Raw genomic sequence first — 22,809 nt, forward strand, 5'->3', positions numbered from 1 at the left:
TTGGTTGTTTTTATTTCTTTTCCCCCCCAGACACACACACACATTTAGACAGACACATGCATACACACACCCCTAACTCAGAGGAATCCTCATTTCCCTCGGCAACAACGACGACAGGGGTGGATGAAGGGGAAACAGTGAAGCGAGATGGTCGATAGTGAGCATGGGGATTAAACGGTGCAGAGAAAAAGGATGGTTTCTTTGTAATTGCTTTGTATTATATTAGACATGTTGCTCAGAAGGTGTTGAGAATTTTTCTACAACACAGAACATGATGCTGGTCTCAGCTACAAGGCATCAACCATGGGTTTACGTTAAAACACTCGTGCGAAATACATTATCGTTTCCATGGGAACGGCGGAGTACAGTGTGGGCAAAGTTCCACAGTTTAAAAGATTTCAGACTTTTAGATTTCGTGCTCAGACTGTATGAAGGTAATTTTAGTGTTAACCTTTAGTGCTAAACTTGTGTGAACAGCACACTGGGGAATAGCTGAACACACGAAAGAGTGATCCCATGAGAATTTTGTGGTTTACTGGCGTGTGTCTCTGTGTGTGTGTTTATATATGTGTATATATTTCTATATGTGTGCAGATATATATGTGGGTGTATGAGTATGACTGCATGAGTATATGTGAGTGTGTGTGTGTGTGTGTGTGCGCACATGAGTATATGGGTGTATGCATGAGTGTGTGGGTGTGTGCACATGAGTATATGTGTGAGTGCATGTGTGTGCATGCGCACATGAGTATAAGTCAAGTCAAGTCAAGTTTTTCTTTATTGTCAACTCTTTCACATGTACAATATATACACAAAAAAGAATCGAAAATGTATTTCTCTCAGTCCCAAGGTGCAAAATATTAGCAATGAAATTTAAATAAAGTGCAAAGCATATGTAGATACAGTGGAGAATAAGCAGACCAATGCTGCACAAAGTGACTGGTGCATGTTTCCTTATGTTAGTGGAAGGGGGAGTGGAAGGTCCTTGGGGATGTGGGATCTGAAGGGGAAGGGTGTATGCATGGGTGTGTGTGTGCATATGAGTATATGTGTGCATGCATGAGTGTGTGTGTGTGTGTGTGCACATGAGTATATGGGTGTATGCATGAGTGTGTGTGTGCACATGAGTATATGGGCGTATGCTTGAGTGTGTGTGTGTGTTTGTGTGTGTGCACATGAGTATATGTGTGCATGCATGAGTGTGTGTGCACATGAGTATATGGGTGTATGCTTGAGTGTGTGTGTGTGTGTTTGTGTGTGTGCACATGAGTATATGTGTGCATGCATGAGTGTGTGTGTGCACATGAGTATATGGGTGTATGCATGAGTGTGTGTGTGTTTGTGTGTGTGCACATGAGTATATGTGTGCATGCATGAGTGTGTGTGTGTGTGCACATGAGTATATGGGTGTATGCATGAGTGTGTGTGTGTGCACATGAGTATATGGGTGTATGCATGAGTGTGTGTGTGTATGTGTGTGTGTGTGCACATGAGTACATGTGTGCATGCATGAGTGTGTGTGTGTGCACATGAGTATATGGGTGTATGCATTAGTGTGTGTGTGTGTGTGCGCACATGAGTATATGGGTGTATGCATGAATGTGTGTGTGCACATGAGTATATGGGTGTATGCATTAGTGTGTGTGTGCATGCATGAGTGTGTGTGTGTGCATGCATGAGTGTGTGTGTGTGCATGCATGAGTGTGTGTGCACATGAGTATAAGTGAGTTTGCATGTTCTCCCCGTGCCTCGGGGGTTTCCTCCGGGTACTCCGGTTTCCTCCCCCGGTCCAAAGACATGCATGGTAGGTTGATTGGCATCTCTGGAAAATTGTCCGTAGTGTGTGAGTGAATGAGAGTGTGTGTGTGCCCTGTGATGGGTTGGCACTCCGTCCAGGGTGTATCCTGCCTCGATGCCCGATGACGCCTGAGATAGGCACAGGCTCCCCGTGACCCGAGAAGTTCGGATAAGCGGTAGAAAATGAATGAATGAATGTTGGTATATAACAAAGAGCATGTATCATTGTTTGAGATGGTGAGCTTTTCTGTGAGTTTGTGTGATGTTTGTTTAGGGTTTTTGGAAGGAGAAAAAAAAAAAAGTCAAGCAATTTTGGCTGCAACAATGAGAAAAAGCTCCATAATCCTGGTGGAACGGGATCTTAATAGGGATCTCCTTGGAAGCCGTTCTGATAGCCTGTGTACGGTTCTCCTGAAGGAACTACTGAAGGATGCAGCTGGAAATTTGAAAAGCACTCACTTTACAAATCGCATTGGAGCTTCTTAGCTTATCAGCTAAAGAAGGCTTTAGGGCTGTCGGTGTTCCACACACTTAAACACACACACACACACACACTTTCCGAATAGCGAGCAGACCCGATGATTCTGATATTTCTGTAGGCATTATGCTGACACGGTGTAGAGTTAACAGCACAATATCATCAATCATCAACTTTAAGAGAAAATGCAGCATCAGCATCCGCTCTGCTTCAGCTGCTCTGCAAATATCACTATCTGTTTTTCCCTTTAAACCCAAACTGTCCGTGATCTGCTTCTGCTCCTGAAGCCCTGGATAAAAAAAAACCCCAGAAGTGAAAATGTCAGCACGGTGTGTGTACTGTGACTCGAGTTCCTCAACCTCAGCTTCATCAGTCAAGTTCATAATGACGCAAAGTTCATAGCGACCGGGAACGCAAGAATTCAGCAGCTCAGAACCTCCTACTTTACACTTTAAAGCATACAAATGAACGCTCACTTAAAGCCATATACAGCACCTGCATGCTGAAGTGACTTTTCTGATACTGAAACCTTGACTATTAGCAGATTCCTATCCATTAGTGGTCTCTTTCAAAACTACTTTGTATTTTTTTTCTAACTCAAGCACTTTCAGTTGACACAAAGATGTATTAAAATATAAAATACAACTGGTAAAATATAAGATACATAAAAGTATGTCTGTTCCCGTGAGGACATTTCCAGTCACACACACACATTTCTTCAGCTCGCGTTTTCATTTCATGTCTGTAGTGAAAGAGTAAAGAGTTCATTTTATACTGTCCTGGTGCTCAGATCTCTAACACATAAATCAGTGGATGTGTTGAAGGCTAATTATTTATTTGTAGGGCCATCCTTAAAAATATTCTTGTTTGCTGTAACCCGACCCTGTCAATTTATTTATTTATTTATTTATTTTGCTTTAAGTCCGACCAACTTTCCGGTTGTAAATTTGCGTTAAGACCGACCAATTTTTTTTATATAATAATAAAATAATATTAATTATATTTTAGTAAGTATTGTAAATATATAAATTGCCTAGGCCTACATACAAACGAAGGCTACGTGCTTTCTTTTAAATAAAAACTCGTCATCTGTGTTTACACTATTGGTTAACGGATGTCACATTATGGCCTGTGCGTCAGTTTCGTCTCATTCTCTCATTCGCTGTCAGAGTCGACGGTTCGCACTCGGTAATGATGGCTGCGGCTGCAGTAAACAAAATGTTCGCTTCCACCGTTCAAAGTCATACGGGTTCGGGCTCCATAATAGATCTAAAAATTCATTAAAACAGCTCGACACCGCTTTAACTTGGCACGAAGTTCTAGAAAAACTGTCCAGCATCAAAATAAGGTTTGTAATGATGCACCCGAAGGCACGGGTTGAAGACCCAGTCAGTGACGTCACGATATGCTAATTTGTTTATATTCATACCTATGTAATCACCATCACCAAAATTGTACTTTTTTTTTACTCTTACTGCAAACCATAATATTTTTAAGGATGGCCAAGGTTAATTTTGAAATAATTCTGTAAACCACGCTTATCCATCGAGATTCTGCTTCCACAAAATATGTTTTTCTCTCTGCCCGTTTAAGTGATCATTCCACCTCTACACATTATAATAGCTTGAGTGGCCACACAGTGTGATGCTTTCCATGTTAAAAAAAACATGCAAACGAGCACTCTAACAAAGCGCAGATTTATCCGAGCATCTCGGAGGTTTCATAGTGCTGAACCGCGGCCACTCACGTGGCTCGCAGGCAAATTGCTTCAGCAGCTCGTGTGGAAGTAAACAAAATGCTCTCGTGTGTATTAAGCGTCATAGAACAAGATTTGTCTGAGCTTTCACGTTCGTGTTCAGGTCTGAAAAGAGGAAGTTGACAGATGTCCATGTGCAACTGACAGGAACTACTGGGTTTACTGTTATGTCACCTGATCAAGACTCAATCTCTCTCTCTTTCTCTTTCTCTCGCAGGTCCAGGACATACACACAGTGTGTGTATATGTGTATGTTTTGTGTAGCAGTGTTGTGGAGCTGCAGTAGCCAATGAGCAGCATGGGCAGGACAGCACTGAGAGGTGAAAGCACAAACACTGACATTTATAGATGTATGTAACCGAGTGAACCAGTATTAATGTGTCCAATGATAGAGATTTAAGCACTTATGTACGTCGCGCCCGATAAGTGTGTCAAATACTTTAAGTGTAAATGTAAACACATCACGCAGCTTTACATCTCACACACCTGTAGATCTCGGCTGATTAAATCCGAACTACGATGGTACTGTGTTCAGGAAATAAATACAAATTTGGGGATTTAAATATACATTTAATGTATTTAAAATATACATTTTCACATTTTAATATTCTAGAAGCCCTGATGTTCCAGAGTGGACAAAATAATCGGTTTCGATCATTAGATTTTTACATTTTAAACGTTTTAATTTTTTGCTGTTTTTAAACACGAGTTCCTTCTCACTGCTGCTTCTGGTTCTGAGATACAGCGTCCATGAGACGATATTTACCCTATATGATGTTGACATAAATATGACACTGATTACGGAATGGCATTTAAATCGCAGCATCAATTTTTATTGTAGTAAAACCAGATCCGGATTTATAATAGCAGGCCTAAAGTTTTTCCTATTATTAACTTGTAATTAGAATCTTTTCCACTGTAATAAATAGAGTTCATTTCATCGTAGCGCTAATAATGTGCTACATTGATGTCACAATTTACCATCGTGTTTTTTATTCTGGATATTTCATCATCCTGCTGAAGTTTATTTACAGAACATGGTTAAGAGAAATAAAGACCCTGCTGCAACTCTAATATCTTAATATAACCAAAGGAAGAGGTTAAACGTCAGTGGATTGCACTTAATCTATCACGCCAAATATTAGTATGTTACATTAGGCCATCCTTAAAAATATTTTGGCTTGAAAAAATAAAAAAATAAGGGTCAGTAGGTAGGTCTTTTTTTCTTCAAGTTTCAATGTAAAAAAAAAAGTAAAATTTTGGTGATGGTGATTACGTAGGTATGACTTTAAACAAATTAGCATATCGTGACATCACTGACTGGGTCTTCAACCCGTGCCTTCGAGCGCATCATTACAAACATTATTTTGATGCTACAGTTTTTCCAGAACTTCGTGCCAAGTTAAAGCGGTGTCGAGCTGTTTTGATGAATTTTTTAGATCTATTATGGTGCCTGAACCCGTATGACTTTGAACGCGAACATTTTGTTTACTGCAGCCACAGCCATCGTTACCAAGTGCGAACCGTTGTCTCTGACAGCGAATGAGAGAATGAGACGAAGCTGACGCACAGGCCAGAGTGTGACATCCGTTAACCAATAGTGTAAACATAGATGACGAGTTTTTATTTAAAAGAAAGAACGTAGCCTGCCTTCGTTTGTATGTAGGCCTAGGCAATTTATATATTTACAATACTTACTAAAATAGAATTAATATTATTTTATTGATTTTGTACTAGTTGCTTGAAGAGTTAAAAAAAAAAAATTGGACGGTCTTAATGCAAATTTACAACCGGCAAGTCGTTGATGTTTCGTTCTGATCTTTTTGTTTGTTTGGTTTTTTTGGTACTCTAGACCAGAAGGAGAGTAAGAAGGAGAAGGCAGGCAGGAGTACTCCTGTCACCACAGGACCTGCACTGGTGAAAGGTGAAACACTTCACTTACTGAGTATTTTTTTTTTTTTTTTGGAACAATTACACAGAGTGATTTCGAATCCACCTCAGGTGCAGGTTGAACTGCAGTTCATGCAGAAGTCACTCTGAGTTCAGCTGGTGCCTGGAGCCATTTAGAAAATCTCTCTGTAATGGAAAAGTACATCATATAGTTGCTGTTAGTAATGTTTTTTTTTCCCGTACATAAAGATACAGACTAAACAATATACAGTACGTTGACATGTAAAAAAAAAAAGAGAATGTGTAACGTGGAATAGTTTGATTGTGTCGCGTCAAAGAACTTTTATGTACAGTTGACGTGTTCCTGTGCATGAGTCATTTATTTATAGAGAGCTGTTTTAATGCTGTTGTTTTAATGCTGTTGTTTTTTGACACGGTACATGAGATTTTGGTTTAGTCTCTGCTGTAGAACAGATGTAACATCATTCTTTCAACCATTTAGGTGCTTGTTTTTTTTCCACATACATCTTTTGAATTTTCATTGTCCGCGCTTTTTGTCCAACGGACTCAGTAAATAGAGTTGTGATCTCTCTCTCTTTCTCTCTCTCTCTCTCTCTTTTATACTGTTTAGCCCCAGAGTCATTCTCATGGGAAGAGTATCTGAAGGAGACATCGTCGTTACCAGCTCCTCCCAGCTGCTTCAAACAGGTGAGAAATGAAAGCGGTTCAAACAGCAGACCGTCTCAGGTGTATTAGTCGTATTAGTTTCCTCACACACTGTCAGAGCAGCTGAACACGTGCTGCTCTTCTCAAAAATGGCTTCAGGAGAACATGAGCGAGTAAGACAGCAGAATGAGTGGCACTTTCATTTCGTGTAAAACCCTTAATTGTGGGAGCAGGAGATACTGGTCAGAAGTCCTTCCACATGGAGACGGACTGGTCGAGCTTCAGATGTGACAGTCAGATATCTTTTGGGAGCAGTCAGGATTTGTCGGTATCACTTTAGGAAAGGGTTGGATTGGTCCAAATCTTTCAAGTTACAGACAAGATTTGGTCAGAATTCCCTTAGGATATGGGTATAATTAGTCAGAATTCCAGTAGGAACAGGCTGCATTGGTCAGAATTACTTCAAAAGCACACAGGATTTGTCAGAATTCCTCCCGAAACACACAGGGCTGCTCAGAATTTCTTTGGGGACACGCAGGATTGGTTGGAATATCTTCAGGAGTAAACAGATAGGACTAAATTCCTTCTGTAGCATGCAGGATTGGACAGAATTACTTTGAAAACATTGCCTATGCATGTGACCAATAAAGGTTCTTTTAATCCATCTCTTTTGCAGTCACGCATCTCTCCATCAAACGACTTTAAGGCTGGGATGAAGCTGGAAGCTCGCGACCCTCGTAACTCCACCTCCGTCTGCATTGCCACAGTGATGGGCATAACGGGAATCAGGCTCCGCCTTCGCCTGGACGGCAGCGACAACACCAATGACTTCTGGAGGCTGGTCGACTCCTCGGATATTCAGCCCATAGGGACGTGCGAGAAGAACGGAGACATGCTGCAGCCCCCATTGGGTAAGGAAGAAATGCTGTGATGCATTCAGCTTTTCATTTAGAATGCATGATACAAACTTACTTAACTCTACATATCTGTGTTTCTCGACAGGGTTCCGGATGAACGCCTCGTCATGGCCCATGTTTTTACTGAGGACGCTGAATGGGGCAGAAATGGCGCCAGCGTCTGCGTTCAAAAAGGTGAATTTTTTATTATAGCATTTCAAGGGCATGTTATTTTTATGAAAAACTAAGGACGTTTGTATCAAAATTGTTTGCGCATATCTTTTTGGTCAGGAACCTCTGAGGCCATCTCAGAATAGTTTCAAACCAGGCATGAAGCTAGAAGCAGTGGACAAGAAGAACCCTTACCTCATCTGCCCTGCCACCATCGGTGAGGTCAGAGGTGAAGAGGTGTTTGTGATGTTTGATGGATGGAGAGGCGCGTTCGATTACTGGTGCCGTTACGACTCTAGAGACATCTTTCCTGTGGGCTGGTGCGCAGTTACCAAACACAGCCTTCAGCCGCCTGGGAACAGCAGTGAGTCAAAAATCTGATCATCAGCATTCTGTAGCTTAGACTTGTTCTTCTGGGTCATGACTGAGTTGTGTGTTAAAATATTAGCACAGATGTTACATATGACCTTTGGGAATGTTCCTACCAGATCCACAGCCGGTCTACATCCATCTTTTACATGATTGTTGATTAAGTACCACTTGTAGCTTGAATGAGAGCAGAGACCTCACTAGTTCTGTAAGGAATAAAACAGTCATGCTGTACAAAGTCATGCTGTTATAGGAATATAATCAACACCCTGGCCTCATGCAAAGTGTAGATATGGCTACATTCCACCTTGACCTTTTTTTATTTCTCTTAAACCACAACAATCTTCCAACCATTACAATTATAAATTTGCTAACAGAATTATCATGATTTTTATCAGTTTACAGGTCTCTGAGACAAGTTATCCTAATGTTATCGCATCTGATAACAGTCATTCCTTTGATAGTTTGCCTTTCCTAGCTCTTCAATATAGTAAGACAAAAAAAATAGGCAAAAAGGTTATGTACATAAATATTAAATCTGTTCAGAGCGTTATTTTTCTTGGATACACATTTTTAAAACGATAATGTAGTTGTGATTTGGATCGAAAGATTTAAAATAATAATTCAAGCAAAGCTCGTGCAGAACCACTAGGAGGCAGCATAACTCTATTCACATCAAATGAAACCGCAGCCATAATACAGTGATTTACATAAAGCACAATACAGAGCTAGGCTAAGTCAAAGGACGAGGAAGTTCCAGCTAGAGTCGACCCGATAACTAACGCACAGCTCGTAAGTAATAGTTAATCCTTTCTAATTCAGCCTTATTTTATTTGTTAATTTCTAGCCGTTCACTATTTGACGAGCATATTAAGAGTGCCATTAATTATCTACACAGTCCTCCATGTGTGGTTTATACTGTGTGTCAGTCACGAGACAACGGTCCATTCTGCACATAGCTCGTTTACATGAAGCAGCCTTAAAGGCACAGTAACCAGAGGAAAAACACCTCTGACATCTGGACAGCAATAAAACGGCCACAAGTGGAGAAAGTTTCTAGCAGGTTGTATTTTCTAAGAACCCAGACGTTTTGGTCATATAATCACATGAAATTCACAGTTAACCCTCCATCCGAGCGGTCTCAGATGCCCTGGAGTCGAGAAACAAAGTTTGCTATAGATGCGATAAAATATGCTTACAACGAATACAAGAAGTAAACAAGAATCCGGTTTTCTTTTCTTTTTTGTTGGGGAGTGTTTCGTATATGAACAAAAAAATTTATGTTAAAGCAGAAAGCCACGAGTTCACGTGACATTATTTCGTCTCCACTGATTTCAGGATGCAGTTTAACATGAAATAATTCTAAGGGAGATAATTAAGGTTTAGACATTGTTGTATCTGAGGCACAGTGGGAGGAGGGAAGTCTAAATGTGCATGAAGCCACATAAAAGGACATCAGTGAGAACCAAATATACAAATATAGGAAGTGTGATTTCTGTCTTCTGACTCAACATGCAAGTGAAATCACACTTTCTTCTCTCGAGTTGCTAAACGCGGTTGCTGGTGATGTTAATGGCAGTGTGAACATCAGTAAGTCAAATGTGATCGTCTTGCTTGTTACTTTTTTCCTTGGTCTATAGTCAGGCCTTCAGTTCATATTTCTGGATAACTGCAAACTGTGTTCATTTGATGTGAATAATTCTCAGGTAAAACAGGTAACTATGACAACATTCGCAAATCCTTGCATTTCGTTTTCCCTTTCGTTCATCTGAGTGAGAATTAAGATGGATTCGACGTCTCGGCTCATACGTGTTAAACTTTAGATAAGATTCTGCAACATAATGGAAGTTAATTGAAAAAGTAGCTCCATTGAGCTTAAAAAAATAAGAAGAAGCAACAACAGCCTGGTCGGGTTCTCAGCTGTCAGTCATTTGTGTTGACATTGCAACTCTGGCAGCGATCTCTGCCGTTTTCCATTCAGTGTGTTCATTTTACCGGCTTTCCACTTAGAACGGAAATGATTTAATTACACGGGCTAAGCATCCTAAGACGATTATTATGATGGATTATGGTAGCTGTGGTTATCGTGGTTGTTTCTGTGCATTTTTTTAGCTTGGCTTTTACCAAATTTTCCAAACAGAGCGGGAGAATCTTTTGCTCTGCGTCACATCAGCCATTCATCGATACTGTGTTTAACTGTGTAATTTGATTGCGTGTTCATGTGTGTGTATAACATGTGCTGAGAGTTTTATAGGGCAACATCTGTGTATAATCTGTCATTTGTTTGTATATCTAAGGCAGTCTATGAAAAACCAGTCAGATGTTTCTACGATGCAATTCTGGGGGGGGAAACGTTTTGTCCAAAATGTAGCTTTTCTGTATATGCTATGTGCGATTTACTCACAGAGGGTCAAGTTGGAGGATATTTACATACTGCATCGGAGGGAACATAAGCTAAACTGATTAGTTTGTAATAATTCTCAGGTTCTTTTTCTGAATAAAGTTTGAAGAAAGGAGTCACCTTTAGGTATATATAGCAGTAAAAACACAACCAGTGTTGGTCATTTTGGGATAAATGGGAAAGATCCAATAGAAGATCCAAGGCTTTCAAAAGACTCAGATCCCTGAGAGGATAGAGATTGCAAGAGTTGTCTAAAATAGGGGACTTTTTAGTGGACACAATTTTTAACTGCCTATAATGACATATTTACTAATATTTAGCAGACATTTCTAAATAAATGACTGTATTTAAACTTATTTCCACATGTTGGTGTAAAGAAAGACAAGTTGCCTGAAGAGATGATGATGACGACGATGTGGTTCGTCTTTAAACAACGACTGATTTTACCTCAGATAATGAGACAGAAACTGATGTGAAATGAGACAGAAACTGATGTGGATGACTTCTTAACCTTTTGTCTATAATGAGCTTATATTTATTGGTGTATATATAAAATAAGGGAACACGATCATCAGGGATGTCAATCTGTCCAGTTAGGAAGCACAAAAGATTGCAATCAGTTTGTACCTATAACATAGTCAGGTTGCCAGGTAGTCCAGCTCCTTCAGGATGACACATCCTGATGTGCACATTAAAAAGAGCTGTGGTGTGTCTCCCAGCACAGTTTCAAGAGCATGGAAGAGATACCAGAATATGGGCCATTAAACCAGGAGAGCTGGACAGGGCCATAGAAGGGTGACAACCCAGCAGCAGACTGTTATCTAGCCCCTTTGTGCAAGCAGGAACAAGGAAAAGCACTGCCAAAGTCCTTCCAATGGCATCCAGCAGTGTTGCATGTTTCTGGCCACTGTTGGACGCAGTCTCTAGTGGGACCTGTGCTCAAGGCCCAGCACCATGCAGCTTGATTGGCATTTGCCAAAGAGCACCAGAACTGGCATCATCCAGAATGACCTGTTTGGCAGTGGGTCAGTGATGGTCTGAATAGGAATATCCTTGGAGGATCTCCATGTGCTAGTCATTGCTCCACTAATTATTATGAAATCCTCAGAGCCACTGTCAAAGCTTACACTGGTCAAACTGTGCCTCATGTGACCAGAGTGCGTAGGTTTCTGGTTTCTGGATGACAAAGGAATTGATGCCACTGACTGACCCTCACGTTCCACAGACTTGAATCAATTGAGAGCCTCTGAGAACAGTCTGTCCAGGAGCTCCGGAAGGAGATCCCCAGGACACCATCTGCCATCTGTGTGCATACGGGCAAGTGGGGGCCATACTGTACACACTCCTAACTTACTTTAAGTTGCTGTGATGAAATTAATGCAGGTTGAACCAGCATGTAATTTCAATTTTAATTTGATTTTCTGTGTGATTTTGAATCCATCCCTCACTGGGGTGATGATTCTGGTTTCCATTGACTGTCGTTACACGTTTTGTTGTATGTATATGAGTGCAGTTTTCTCCATTTTTTCTGTTTAGTAAAGCATATAGTTTTCAATAACCTATAATACAAAATGTCAGATCTGATAGAGAAAGAGAGAGTCTGTGTGTCTCTAAAAGCACAGAGGAAGGGAAAAAAGGAAGTGCAAATTGAGGAATATCAAACAGTGAAGTAAAGAGAGAGGTGGAAAAAAGCTCAAGAGGACGAGAAGGAGGGGACGTGTGTTTGACAGGATATACGAGTCTCCTCAGTGAATGAGTGTACAGACGGTACTGAAGCACATCACTACAGCTGTAACTCACATTAAGCACCGTTTTACGGTCTGCTTCGACACAGACGAAGAGGAGAAACTCCAGCTTTCGTGAAAGCTGTTTGGCCTTGACTGGAATTTTGCAGAGGGGAATTTTACACAGACTTTTAAATGTATTTAAAAAAAATGGCTTGTATTTGTGTTTTAGCAAACAATTGTAAACTTCTGTTAGGGATTCATTCAAATTTGTGTTTAATAGAAATAGCACCAGTAAGAGACCCAGGATCGGTATTGGACGACACCCTGCCAAAAACAGTGGCCCAGAAACAAGGCTTAGCTGTATTTACAGTAACTTTTAGGTGCTTTAGTTTATGAAAATAAAGTAAATATCAGGAATCACTACCAGATGGTTTTATTGGCATCATCGTCATCGGAAATGAAAAAGCAATATTGTGGCATATTTACTGTTTAGATTGGGGGGGCACGGTGGCTTAGTGGTTAGCACGTTTGCCTCACACCTCCAGGGTTGGGGGTTCGATTCCCGATGCCTCCGCCTTGTGTGTGTGTGGAGTTTGCATGTTCTCCCTGTGCCTCAGGGGGTTCCTCCGGGTACTCCGGTTTCCTCCCCCGGTCCAAAGACATGCATGGTAGGTTGATTGGCATCTCTGGAAAATTGTCTGTAGTGTGTGAGTGAATGAGTGTGTGTGTGTGCACTGCGATGGGTTGGTACTCCGTCCAGGGTGTATCCTGCCTTGATGCCCGATGACACCTGAGATAGGCAAAGGCTCCCCGTGACCCGAGAAATTCGGATAAAGTGGAAGAAAATGAATGAATGAATGTTTAGATTTGGGCCGTTTAAGAATTTATCTGAAAAGTTGTTTGTTAAACAAAGGAGATAATTTTTTGCTTCCCTGAAAGGTGGATTTGCATGAAACTGCAATATTCCGAAGAAAAAAACAAACAATAGCTTTAATGTTTGTCATTAGGTGAATAAAATTTTATAACTGTCTGTATTCACTTTAAATATTTTCATCCATTCAACATCAACTGGCTTTTTTTTAATTCAGTATTTAAACTTCCGAAAGTTAGTTAGCTTCAACATCCACAGTCAAGAAACATTAACCCTCATGTTCTGTTCATAACCTTCCAGATGTTACGCCCTGATGGTTCGGTCATCGTAAAGTTAAATTAGTAAAATTAAAGTCAAATATCTGAATTGTACTTTAGAAACACAAGATAGGGGGAAATACCATAATGTTAACGTAGCTTAATACTTCAGGAAGAAAATAACCCACATCATGTTGCTACTTGAATATAATATTTCTATTTGTTAATATTTATGTTCATCATGAGGATATGAACTGATCTGAACATGTCCACTTGAGTTGGAACATATATTAGTTATTTATTTATTTTTTACTGGACATAAATTGAGTTTTTATAGCTGAATGAACTTTTATAAGATTAATTTAGTTTTTATAGTCTATATAAAGTCTCTTTCATATATATTTAAACAAGTCCTATAGGTATATTTTTAAACCGTTTTATACGTGTTTTATTTTTCTAAATTTATGACAGATGTATCAGTAAAATATTCTTAAAAATTATTAAATATGTTTATCGTTATTATTGTAATATATATTACACGTTTTATAATCTATTTCATATAGTTTTATACAAATACAAGATCAAAATATAGATAAAAACACGTAGTATCTTTATACGTTATAAATAATTGTACTGCGTTACTGTATTAAATGTGATAAATATGCAGGATATTTACCAGAGTGAATTTAAGATGTTCGGTTTTGTTGTTAAAGGCTAATCCGTTAGCAACAGAGCTTTTTACCTCAGATACCAGGCACCTGCACGCGCCGCTCACGGATTTCCCGCCTCTGCTCACTGCCGCCCACGCGCTCTGTTATCATTCCTTCAGACCCCACCGCTCGCGACTCTCTCTCTCTCTCTCTCTCTCTCTCTCTCTCTCTCTCTCTCTGCCCCTCTCTCTCCCTACACTGTACGGATACCGGAAGGTTGGTCGATGGCCATTACAAGTAATTCATTTGGTCCAGGTGGGACCGACGTCGTCTTTGTTGTCACGTACAGCGCGGTTCCGGTTTAAACCTGTTGTTTTTGGCGCGTCTCTACGGTGAGTCTCCATAGCTTTTGTTTCATTTTCTGCTGACACGGTGTGTGTGTGTGTGTGTGTGTGTGTGTGTGTGTGTGTGTGTGTGTGTGTGTGTGTGTGTGTGTGTGTGTGAGAGAGAGAGAGAGAGAGAGAGAGAGAGAGAGAGAGAGAGAGAATGTGTGCGCGAGAGAGTGAGTGGGTGTGTGAGAGAAAGTGTGTGTGTGTGTGTGTGTGTGTGTGTGTGTGAGAGAGAGAGAGAGATAGCGAGCTGGTATGAGTGTGTGTGTGAGTGGGTGTTATCTACAGATATTTAGGCAGTAATCTGGTTCCATCCCCTTTTGGTACTGTTTTTTTTTTTTTTCTTCATTTGCATGTGAAATTCATTAAAACCGCTTTAAAGGTAAACTTCTCTACCTTTTTATTAAAAAAACAAAACACATTTCTGATGGAATTTAAAACCGAGAGAAACAGATTTTTTCCCCCCCAGACACCATTTCCCAGTGGTCCTTCTTAGAAGTAGACGAAGACCTTGGTTTAAAGGTTAGAGTCAGAGTCTCAGAATACAACGCCACAGTCGTGTGGGGTAACAGAACAGTGTTAGTTAAAGATCTACGAAGAAATTAACATGATGTGTACGGATGAGGGAGGAAGAACTGGACAGAAAGAAGGACTAAAGTGCCGCTGCCTTTAAGTGGAGAGTAAGACATGAGGACATTCTGCGTTTGACTTACCTCAGACGTGGAAACACCATTTTTGAACTTTAAGAAGCTCATCTTTCATTAGCGAGAGCCGTACAATGTTAAAGTCTACATGAAGGCTATGTATAATATTTATTTATTTATTTATTTATTTATTTATTTATTTATTTATTTATTTTACTTATAAGAATAATTCGGTTATCTGAGGTGAACCATTTGTTTCTCAACCATTTATAAACAAGCGAAAATCATAAGAGTTTTGATAATACTATAAAAAAATAGTATCTAGTATTTCTTAATATCTAGTGTGAAACCTTTGATTTCATTAGTTAATCACTTTAACAGCTTCAATAAATAAACAATAATACAATAAATCTAGGAAATATGATATAATATTGTTCTCATTACAATTTTTTTCTAAAGATTATTGTGTAAAAGCAGCGTAATTTTTTTAACTGATTTCAGAAATTAAATAGGGTTATTATTTTAAAATTAAGCCAAACATAAATTACAAATAAAAACATTTTCTTTAGATTTAAAAAATTTTTTTAAATTAATTTTTATTTTATTTTTTGCCTTTTGACCAGTTTGTTAGATTCCCTTTATCTCACGATAAATATCTTGTAGCGTAGAAATGGTGAATCCCTAAGCTGTAAGAGTACAACAGAATGATTCCCTTTTAGAAAGAGAAGATAAAAGCCTTTAACTCTAAGAACCTGTTTTTAAGAGTGTGTACATTAGTGATGCACGGCTCGTCTCATAACCTACGGGTCCCGTGGGTCTGGTTGGGGCGGGGAAATTGTCACTTTGCTGCGGGGCGGGCTCGGGTGGGGTGGACTGGGGTGGGCCAATAATTTCATAAAAGCGGGACCCCCGATTTGGAAAAAAACCCGAACCGCACATCACCAATGCACATGGTATTAATTCTGGCATTAACTCTAAGCCACATGTACGGTGTGAGTCAAATGAAAACATTGTTGTAGTTATTATTAATAGTAATATTCTTATTATTTAATATTATTTTGCATTGTTGGTTGTAAATCTTGTTTGATGGGAATCTTTCAGTGCTTATCATATGTCCAGATTTATTTTTTGGGGGGTTCAAATTCTCTTTTACTTTATGTTTATGGTTTTCATTTGACTTACCCCATTGATTAGATTTCTGTTTTTTAACGTTTCATTTATTATTGCGGTTTGTTCATTTATCACGGGTGTTCGTTTATTACTCCCACTCTGTGTGCTGTGTTTTTCTTTTCTTTCACCCCATCTTTTATCCCTTTCTCTAGTCTTGCCTTCATCATTTTCAAATTATTTTGTTTGTTTCATTACACACACACACACACACACACACACACACACACAGCTGTCGTGGCCAGGCCACAGATTCACCACACGGCACACACAGTCGTTTCTCTCCCCCCCAACCCCCCAACCCCCCATCCCTGAAGGAAAAGGGTCATGGGGAAATGAAGCAGCGGACCGGTGATCATTCCCATATGTCACCCCAGCAGCACCAAGGGAACTTTGGCAGATCGTTCCCGGCTTTTCCCCTCTTTTTAATCTCGCTTACTCACACTGCCCTCCAATTTAGTCATACGAGAGTTATTTAGGGTGCGCACACACACACACTTCAGCACATGCCCACACACACACACATCTAGCCAGCTTTACTGGGTTGTCTGTGTTCTTTTGTCTGTTCAGTGTATTTAGCATATTGTGACCTTTATGCGGACGCGCTTGCATCGGATTTTTCCCTTGCGCACGGACAACAGCTTCACTGCTGTGATTTCCTCATTTCCTTCCTTCATTTACTCTTCGTCTTCATTAGTTCCCTATTTGTCATCATTAGTTGCTTGAGTGTTTCCCTATTCCTAGTGCCGTTCTCATCTCTACAGTCAAACAAGTTATTTAAAAAAAAAAAAAAAGACACACACACTCTGGCGTGGTTGGTTCAGACTATATAGATGTAATTTTTTTATTATCGTGCCAGACCAAATTATTATTAGCTAGTCGCGCACGTGTGTGTGTGTGTGTCTGGGAGATGTCCATGGTGCCTGTGGGTCTCTTGGGAAAGGCTCCATGTCCCCTGTGGTAGAGAAAATGAATAGATGGATGATAAATGGTTAGATTAGCTAGTTAGGTGTGTTAAACAGCCTAAGGAAAGCGAAGAGTTTTGTAATTCTAAAGTATCATGTCATGTTTGCCTTCTAATTTTTCTTCTTTTTGATAATTGCAAACAAAATGGAACACAACAAAAGCTTTATTTATTTGTTTGTTTATTTAATGCAAATATTTCTTTTCCTTTTTCAGTATTTTTGTAACAAATTTCATAAATTTTGCCATTTTACTGCAACGTGTCTGTTTTCTGTTTGGTAAATTATTTACTTTCACACACGTGTATCATGAAACCTCCTCACCTATGGGGATGTGCTGTTTTTGTCATTTCACCCATTACTTCGCTGCGTGTCGTCCTAGCAGGAGCTTTGTTCTGCACTTTATTTTCTTCGTCAGCATTTCCACAAACCCTCATGTTCCTAATTCTGTACAGATCGTCGGTTTTCAGTACGTACTAATTAACCCGCAGAGTACAAATCGATTGTCACGATCTCACCTGTATGGATTCACTCTGTAGTCACAGGATTTAACATGTAGTGTGGAATTTCTTTTTTGGCTCTTAAACCTAATTTTCCATTATTCTACTTTTAAGTATAACAAACTGATATGTTTTTTTCTTGTCATTTCTGTTAGATTCACATTTTTCTGTTTAACGCAGACATGAACCGGGGAGCGTTTCTCGTGGACTCCTTTAGCGATGTCACGAAATAAGCAACATCTTAAACCCATCATGTCCGACATGTAAATTATTAAAGGATGTCGTGCTAACCACAGACTTTTAGCTACAGAAGGCACTTTCTCAGCTCACGTTCTGCATAACAGCTAACGAGAGACAAAACTCTGCTTCTTGTGGTACATTCAGATTTTTAGGTTTGGTTACTGGTGAGTAATTGCTGTAAATAAATGACTGAAATCTCATTCGTGTCCACGTTTTTCTGTGCGTCCTGCCGCAATTTAAACTGGTTAAAGGAGTAGAGAGTTTCTCAGTTTAACAGTCGAAAACAACACGAACTTTAGCGATAAAACCTTTTCACATCCTAACCAGACTTTTAAACTAATCTCTTATAACCAATCCTATTTCTTTTACAGTCACCCTGCCCAAGCCGCTGTCTGCACCTTCTTCATCCGCTTCGTCCTCCTTTTCGCCGTCGCCGTCCAAGCAAACGAGACGCTCCATGCAGTCATCATATCGCCTGCCCACACCGCTGCCCCCGCTGCCCGTGAGGAAGGGCGTGAGGGGCCGGCGACCCAAAAGTGAGACCATCGCCCTGCTTAAGGCCCTGGCTGCATCGTCTGATGTTCAGAGTCCAGGGGCTCACATGAGTACCACAACAGTGCCCGAATCTTCCCCACAGCTCATCCCCCGCCTGTACAAGAAAAGAGGACCCAAACCAGGCAGCAAGGTATATAACAGAGGGTGGAGGTTTAATGCAGTGGGGCATTCTGTTATAGGAAAATAATCCACAATGTGGTGGTGGTGGTGGTACTGTTTTTGATTATTTTTTGAGTGACAGGATGTCCTAAAGTATTTTATTCCTCTTTTATCACATCAGTTTGCTGACAGTGTTTAATTCAGGAAATGACGAAATGCTATGGGGTTTTTTTTGGCCATTTATAGTTACATAGAATGTGAATAGATCTTGGTTATAACTGTAAAGAGGAAACACAGTGAACATACTGTGTCTTTATATATGGTGTGTGTGTGTGTGTGTGTGTGTGTGTGTGTGTGTGTGTGTGTGTGTCAGAGGAAACCCAAACTCCTTCAGAGCTCCTTTTCAGCACCAGCAAGTTCAGACTGCAGAATGTCATCTTCCCAGGTGTCTAGGGACGGCCTGTCTCCACTGAGCTCTCCATCCTCTGTGATGTCCACAGGTAAAGTCTGAACACACAGCCGGATCAGTGAAACCAACCAACCATCTCTCTCTCTCTCTCTCTCTCTCTCTCTCTCTCTCTCTCTCTCTCTCCTCTCTCTCTCTCCCTCTCTCTATCTCTCGCTCTCTCACTCACTCAGCCTCTCCCTCTCTCTCTCACTATCTCACTCACTCTCTCTCACTCACCCTCTCTCCTTGCCCCCCCCTCCCTCTTTCACACACTCTCTCTCTCTCTCTCTCTCTCTCTCTCCTCTTTCTCTCTCTCTCTCTCCCCCTCTCTCTCTCTCACTCTCTCTCTCACTCACCCTCTCTCCCCTCTCTCTCACTCACTCCCTCACTCACCCTCTCTTTCTCCCTCTCTCTCTCTCTCACACACACACAGAGAGTCATCTGTATTCTCGTTGTACTTTTGTTAAGGATAAAAAAAAAATCATTGCAGCAGAACGTGACATAGAAAAAGCAGCGGTGTTCTTTGTGTAAAATAAAGTGAGCAGTAAAAATTGCGGATGTGCCGTAATGGAAAACAATAATCTAAGATCTAATCAATGTGGTGTGATGCAACACCACCCTAAAGTTGATTATTTTCTAATTACGGCATCTTTTAATCCTCTTATTCTGCACACGCATTTTTTTTTGTTTGTTTGTTTTTTAAAGCGTTTATTTGGCACCCGGCCTGTAAGCCTGGCGTATGTTTTACAATGAATCTCGAGTATAATTTAGTCTTTCTCTGTTCGTCTCTCAGTGTGCGTGTACGTGAATAAGCACGGGAACTGCGGCCCTCACCTGGACCGTAAGCAGGTGCAGCGGCTGCCGGATCACTTCGGACCCGAGGCGGTGAACCTGGTGCTGCAGCAGACGGTGCAGGCGTGTTTGGACTGCGCCTATCAGCCCAAAGTGCTGCTGGGTTGCCTGCAGAATCAACCAGATGGAGGAGAGGTGGTGCGAGGTACTCCGAAGATCTTTAACCACTAAAACCTTGTTATGACACAATTTGCGTACGCTGAGTGTTGTAGAATTTACCTTTGTGTGCCGAACCGCTGGTTTGTTTAGTAAATCTGACCCATCGTGCTTGAATTAAATGATTTCTGTCACGTAGAGATTGTTTATATTATTAGATTATCTTTACACTTTCCTGGATTCTTTGGGTTGAAATAAATCTGTTTAACGTATTCGAGAGTTTTGTTAGTGGTGAGTAAACGATCGTCCGAGAAATTGAAGTGGGTTTTTTTTTTTTTTGTCGTACCTTCAGTACGGACAGACGGAGGGACACGGATGGTAAGGCTGCCATCGGCGTCCAGTGCCGTGTTTGTTTTGCGTTTCCTGGAGAAAGTCTGTCGACACCTGCAGTGTGATAACCTGTTCAGCAGCCAGCCGTTCAGCCCCTATAGCAGCTACGACAGGAGCAAGTCTGGTGTGTAGGCTGTGTATGGCTTACTGTGATACACACACACACACAGACACACACACACAAAACATAGTTTTATTATGTTTTACTCTAACTAGGATGTGTGTGTTTGTCATGTACAGTGAAAGAGGAGATGTTAGAAGCTCCGGCACTAAACAGAGGAATAAAGCGAATCTCTCGAGATTCTCCGCCCTACTCTGCCCCTCTCTCCCCAAAGATCCTCCACACAGATACACACCCTTCCGAAGGTACTGTATAAAGTGTGAGTGTGTAGTTATGTGTGTGAGATTATGCTGTTGTAACTGGGTTTACGTATTTCAGAGTGGAAGCAGAATCATTTCTGTGCTTGTGGTGGTTACTACATGGTATGAAAAAAAAAATCCTTAATTTGTGTGTGTGTGTGTGTGTGTGTGTGTGTGTGTGCGCGTGTGTGTGCGCGTGTGTGTGCGCGTGTGTGTGTGTGTGTGTGCGCGTGCGTGTGTGTGTGTGCGTGTAGCTGAGACTCTGCCTCCAGAAGAAAATGGTTTGTTGAAAGAGCAACGCTTCATGGACTCTGCCTCCAACTCTATGACACCCCGCCCACAGACGCTACGCAGCACCTCCGAATACCAGTCCCAACCCAGCAGTCCGTACTACCATGGCAACGGGCCTCCCTTGCGCCGCCACGCCTCCAACCCCCTGACTCGTAATCACAGAAGGGTAGAAGGTGTGTGTTACAGCTTAACATAGTGAGCACATGCACTATAACTGTCTCATTTCAAGTATAAGTGCCTTCTAAGCCACGCCTCCGTCTCTAAGACTGACAGGCACAGTGACCACGCCCACCTCACAGTTTCTGAAACATACTCGTGTATATATATAAGATTTTCATATAGAGGTTTATGCAGCGTTAAATCATGTTTCTCAGGTGCAGTCAAATTAAGGTAGGTGTGTTTGTGTGTGTGTGTGTGTGTTTGTGTGTGTGTAAAAGAGCAGTGAAAAATGCTTCTCTGTATGTAGGTTACGTTTTAAATAGTCTATATTTTCGTGAACATAAATATGCAGTAGCTTCAGATCCACAAGCCCCATGACAGACAGAGAAACACACACACATGCACACACACATACACACATGAAAAGGTTCAGGCAAGGCAGGAGTCAGTGCATTAGAATAATCTCATTAGGTTTGCTGCAGATCAAACGTCTTCTCGGCACGTGTTCCCTGGAGGAGCCGAATCTCAACCAGAACTTCCACTGAGTATGTGCGAGTGTGCGTGCGCGTGAGTGTGCGCATGAGTGTGTGCGCTTTAGTGTGTACGTGATCATTTACAAGCTGCAGGTGGGGTTTCACTGTGTGTTGCTTGAACTTTAAAGATAAGCACCAAAGTGATTAGGTATAGTGGTGACTTTCTCTCTCTCTCTCTCTCTCTCTCTCTCTCTCTCTCTCTCTTTCTCTCATTCTCTAGCTGCCAGCTCCACTACAGGTCCAGATGCAGCAGCAACAGAGTGCGAGACTCCCAGAATTCCCAGCGGCAGAAGCCCTTCTTCCTGGTCCATAGAGGAAGTGATGCAGTTCGTGCGAGACGCAGACCCAACGGCGTTGGCGCCGCATGCCGAGCTGTTCAGGAAGCATGTAAGTCTTGACAACTCTCTCTCTCTCTCTCTCTCTCTCTCTCTCTCAGGATCTTCAACACTAAACACATTTCAGGAGAACTCGAGTAGTATTTAAACAATGAAATTTATTCTGATAGCCTTGCAGCTTGGAGCTAATGTCATCTGAGAGAGACACGAAGACAAACAGAGTGTGACAGATAGAAGAAAGACATGCCTGCTAAGCAAGGACATGCGTCATCAGTGTTTAGATTTCACCTGGCAGCGTCCCCTTGAAACAGAGCTGGTCTCTGGAAAATGTCTGCATCCTACACACACACACAGACTGTCTCGCTTTTTCTCACACACCCTGACCCCGGGGCTTTATCAGGCTACGTTTCACTCTGCTTTATTGTGTCTCGAATCTTTGGGTTATGTACAAGGATCACAGCACATGACTTAGCATCACTTAACATAATATAACTTATTATATATATACAGCATGCCATTATATAAATGCGAGACATTTTCCATAAAAAAAAAAATGCTGTATAAACGTACAAAAAATATACAGTATATACTGTATATATCTGACCATCATTATAATCCTGTGTGTGTACGACAGACAGTCTGGTCTTAGCAATATTTCAGTGCTCTATTACATATTTTCAGCAGCTGCACTGAATCTCTGAGCTTGTACATCATTGTTTATTTTATTTTGGAAATGTAATCGTAATTCTGCTGCTCATTTTCATGGCTTATGGCCTTTGCCGGAGTTCCGCAGCAGTAATACAGCATGATGAGCATAAATTCAGTGTTGAACATATATAAGCTTATATAATATATACTAA

General features: G+C 40.9%; 1 protein-coding gene and 1 long non-coding RNA gene across 5 annotated transcripts in view; one reads left to right on the forward strand and one right to left on the reverse strand.

Annotated features, from left to right (window-relative positions):
- The window catches only part of LOC113641758 (polycomb protein SCMH1-like), a 35,358-nt gene that overhangs the window by 8,985 nt on the left and 3,564 nt on the right, over positions 1-22,809 (forward strand). Inside the window, exons 2-14 of one of the 2 annotated variants that reach the window (XM_027144719.2) lie at positions 4,249-4,351; positions 5,884-5,955; positions 6,553-6,629; positions 7,264-7,498; positions 7,590-7,678; positions 7,775-8,018; positions 18,203-18,516; positions 18,859-18,985; positions 19,727-19,930; positions 20,234-20,395; positions 20,512-20,637; positions 20,886-21,095; positions 21,835-22,001. In XM_027144719.2, the coding sequence (XP_027000520.1) occupies positions 4,321-4,351; positions 5,884-5,955; positions 6,553-6,629; positions 7,264-7,498; positions 7,590-7,678; positions 7,775-8,018; positions 18,203-18,516; positions 18,859-18,985; positions 19,727-19,930; positions 20,234-20,395; positions 20,512-20,637; positions 20,886-21,095; positions 21,835-22,001 (2,058 nt within the window). In that variant the 5' untranslated portion in view covers positions 4,249-4,320. The remainder of the gene's footprint in view (positions 1-4,248; positions 4,352-5,883; positions 5,956-6,552; positions 6,630-7,263; positions 7,499-7,589; positions 7,679-7,774; positions 8,019-18,202; positions 18,517-18,858; positions 18,986-19,726; positions 19,931-20,233; positions 20,396-20,511; positions 20,638-20,885; positions 21,096-21,834; positions 22,002-22,809) is intronic. The other variant, XM_047806894.1, reaches the window with a different exon arrangement.
- Positions 1,888-14,340, reverse strand: LOC113641760. 3 transcript variants are annotated; one of them, XR_003440403.2, is made up of 6 exons: positions 13,956-14,340; positions 8,140-8,229; positions 7,850-8,006; positions 7,565-7,664; positions 5,974-6,107; positions 1,888-3,017 (listed from the first exon to the last, which is right to left on the reverse strand). It is a non-coding gene; the product is annotated as an uncharacterized LOC113641760 (long non-coding RNA). The 3 variants fall into 3 exon arrangements; XR_003440404.2 differs by having other exon boundaries at positions 7,560-7,664; XR_007139232.1 differs by lacking the exons at positions 1,888-3,017; positions 7,565-7,664 and having other exon boundaries at positions 5,784-6,107; positions 13,956-14,339.

This window comes from Tachysurus fulvidraco, chromosome 23, assembly GCF_022655615.1.
Source record: "Tachysurus fulvidraco isolate hzauxx_2018 chromosome 23, HZAU_PFXX_2.0, whole genome shotgun sequence".
Lineage (NCBI taxonomy): Eukaryota > Metazoa > Chordata > Actinopteri > Siluriformes > Bagridae > Tachysurus > Tachysurus fulvidraco.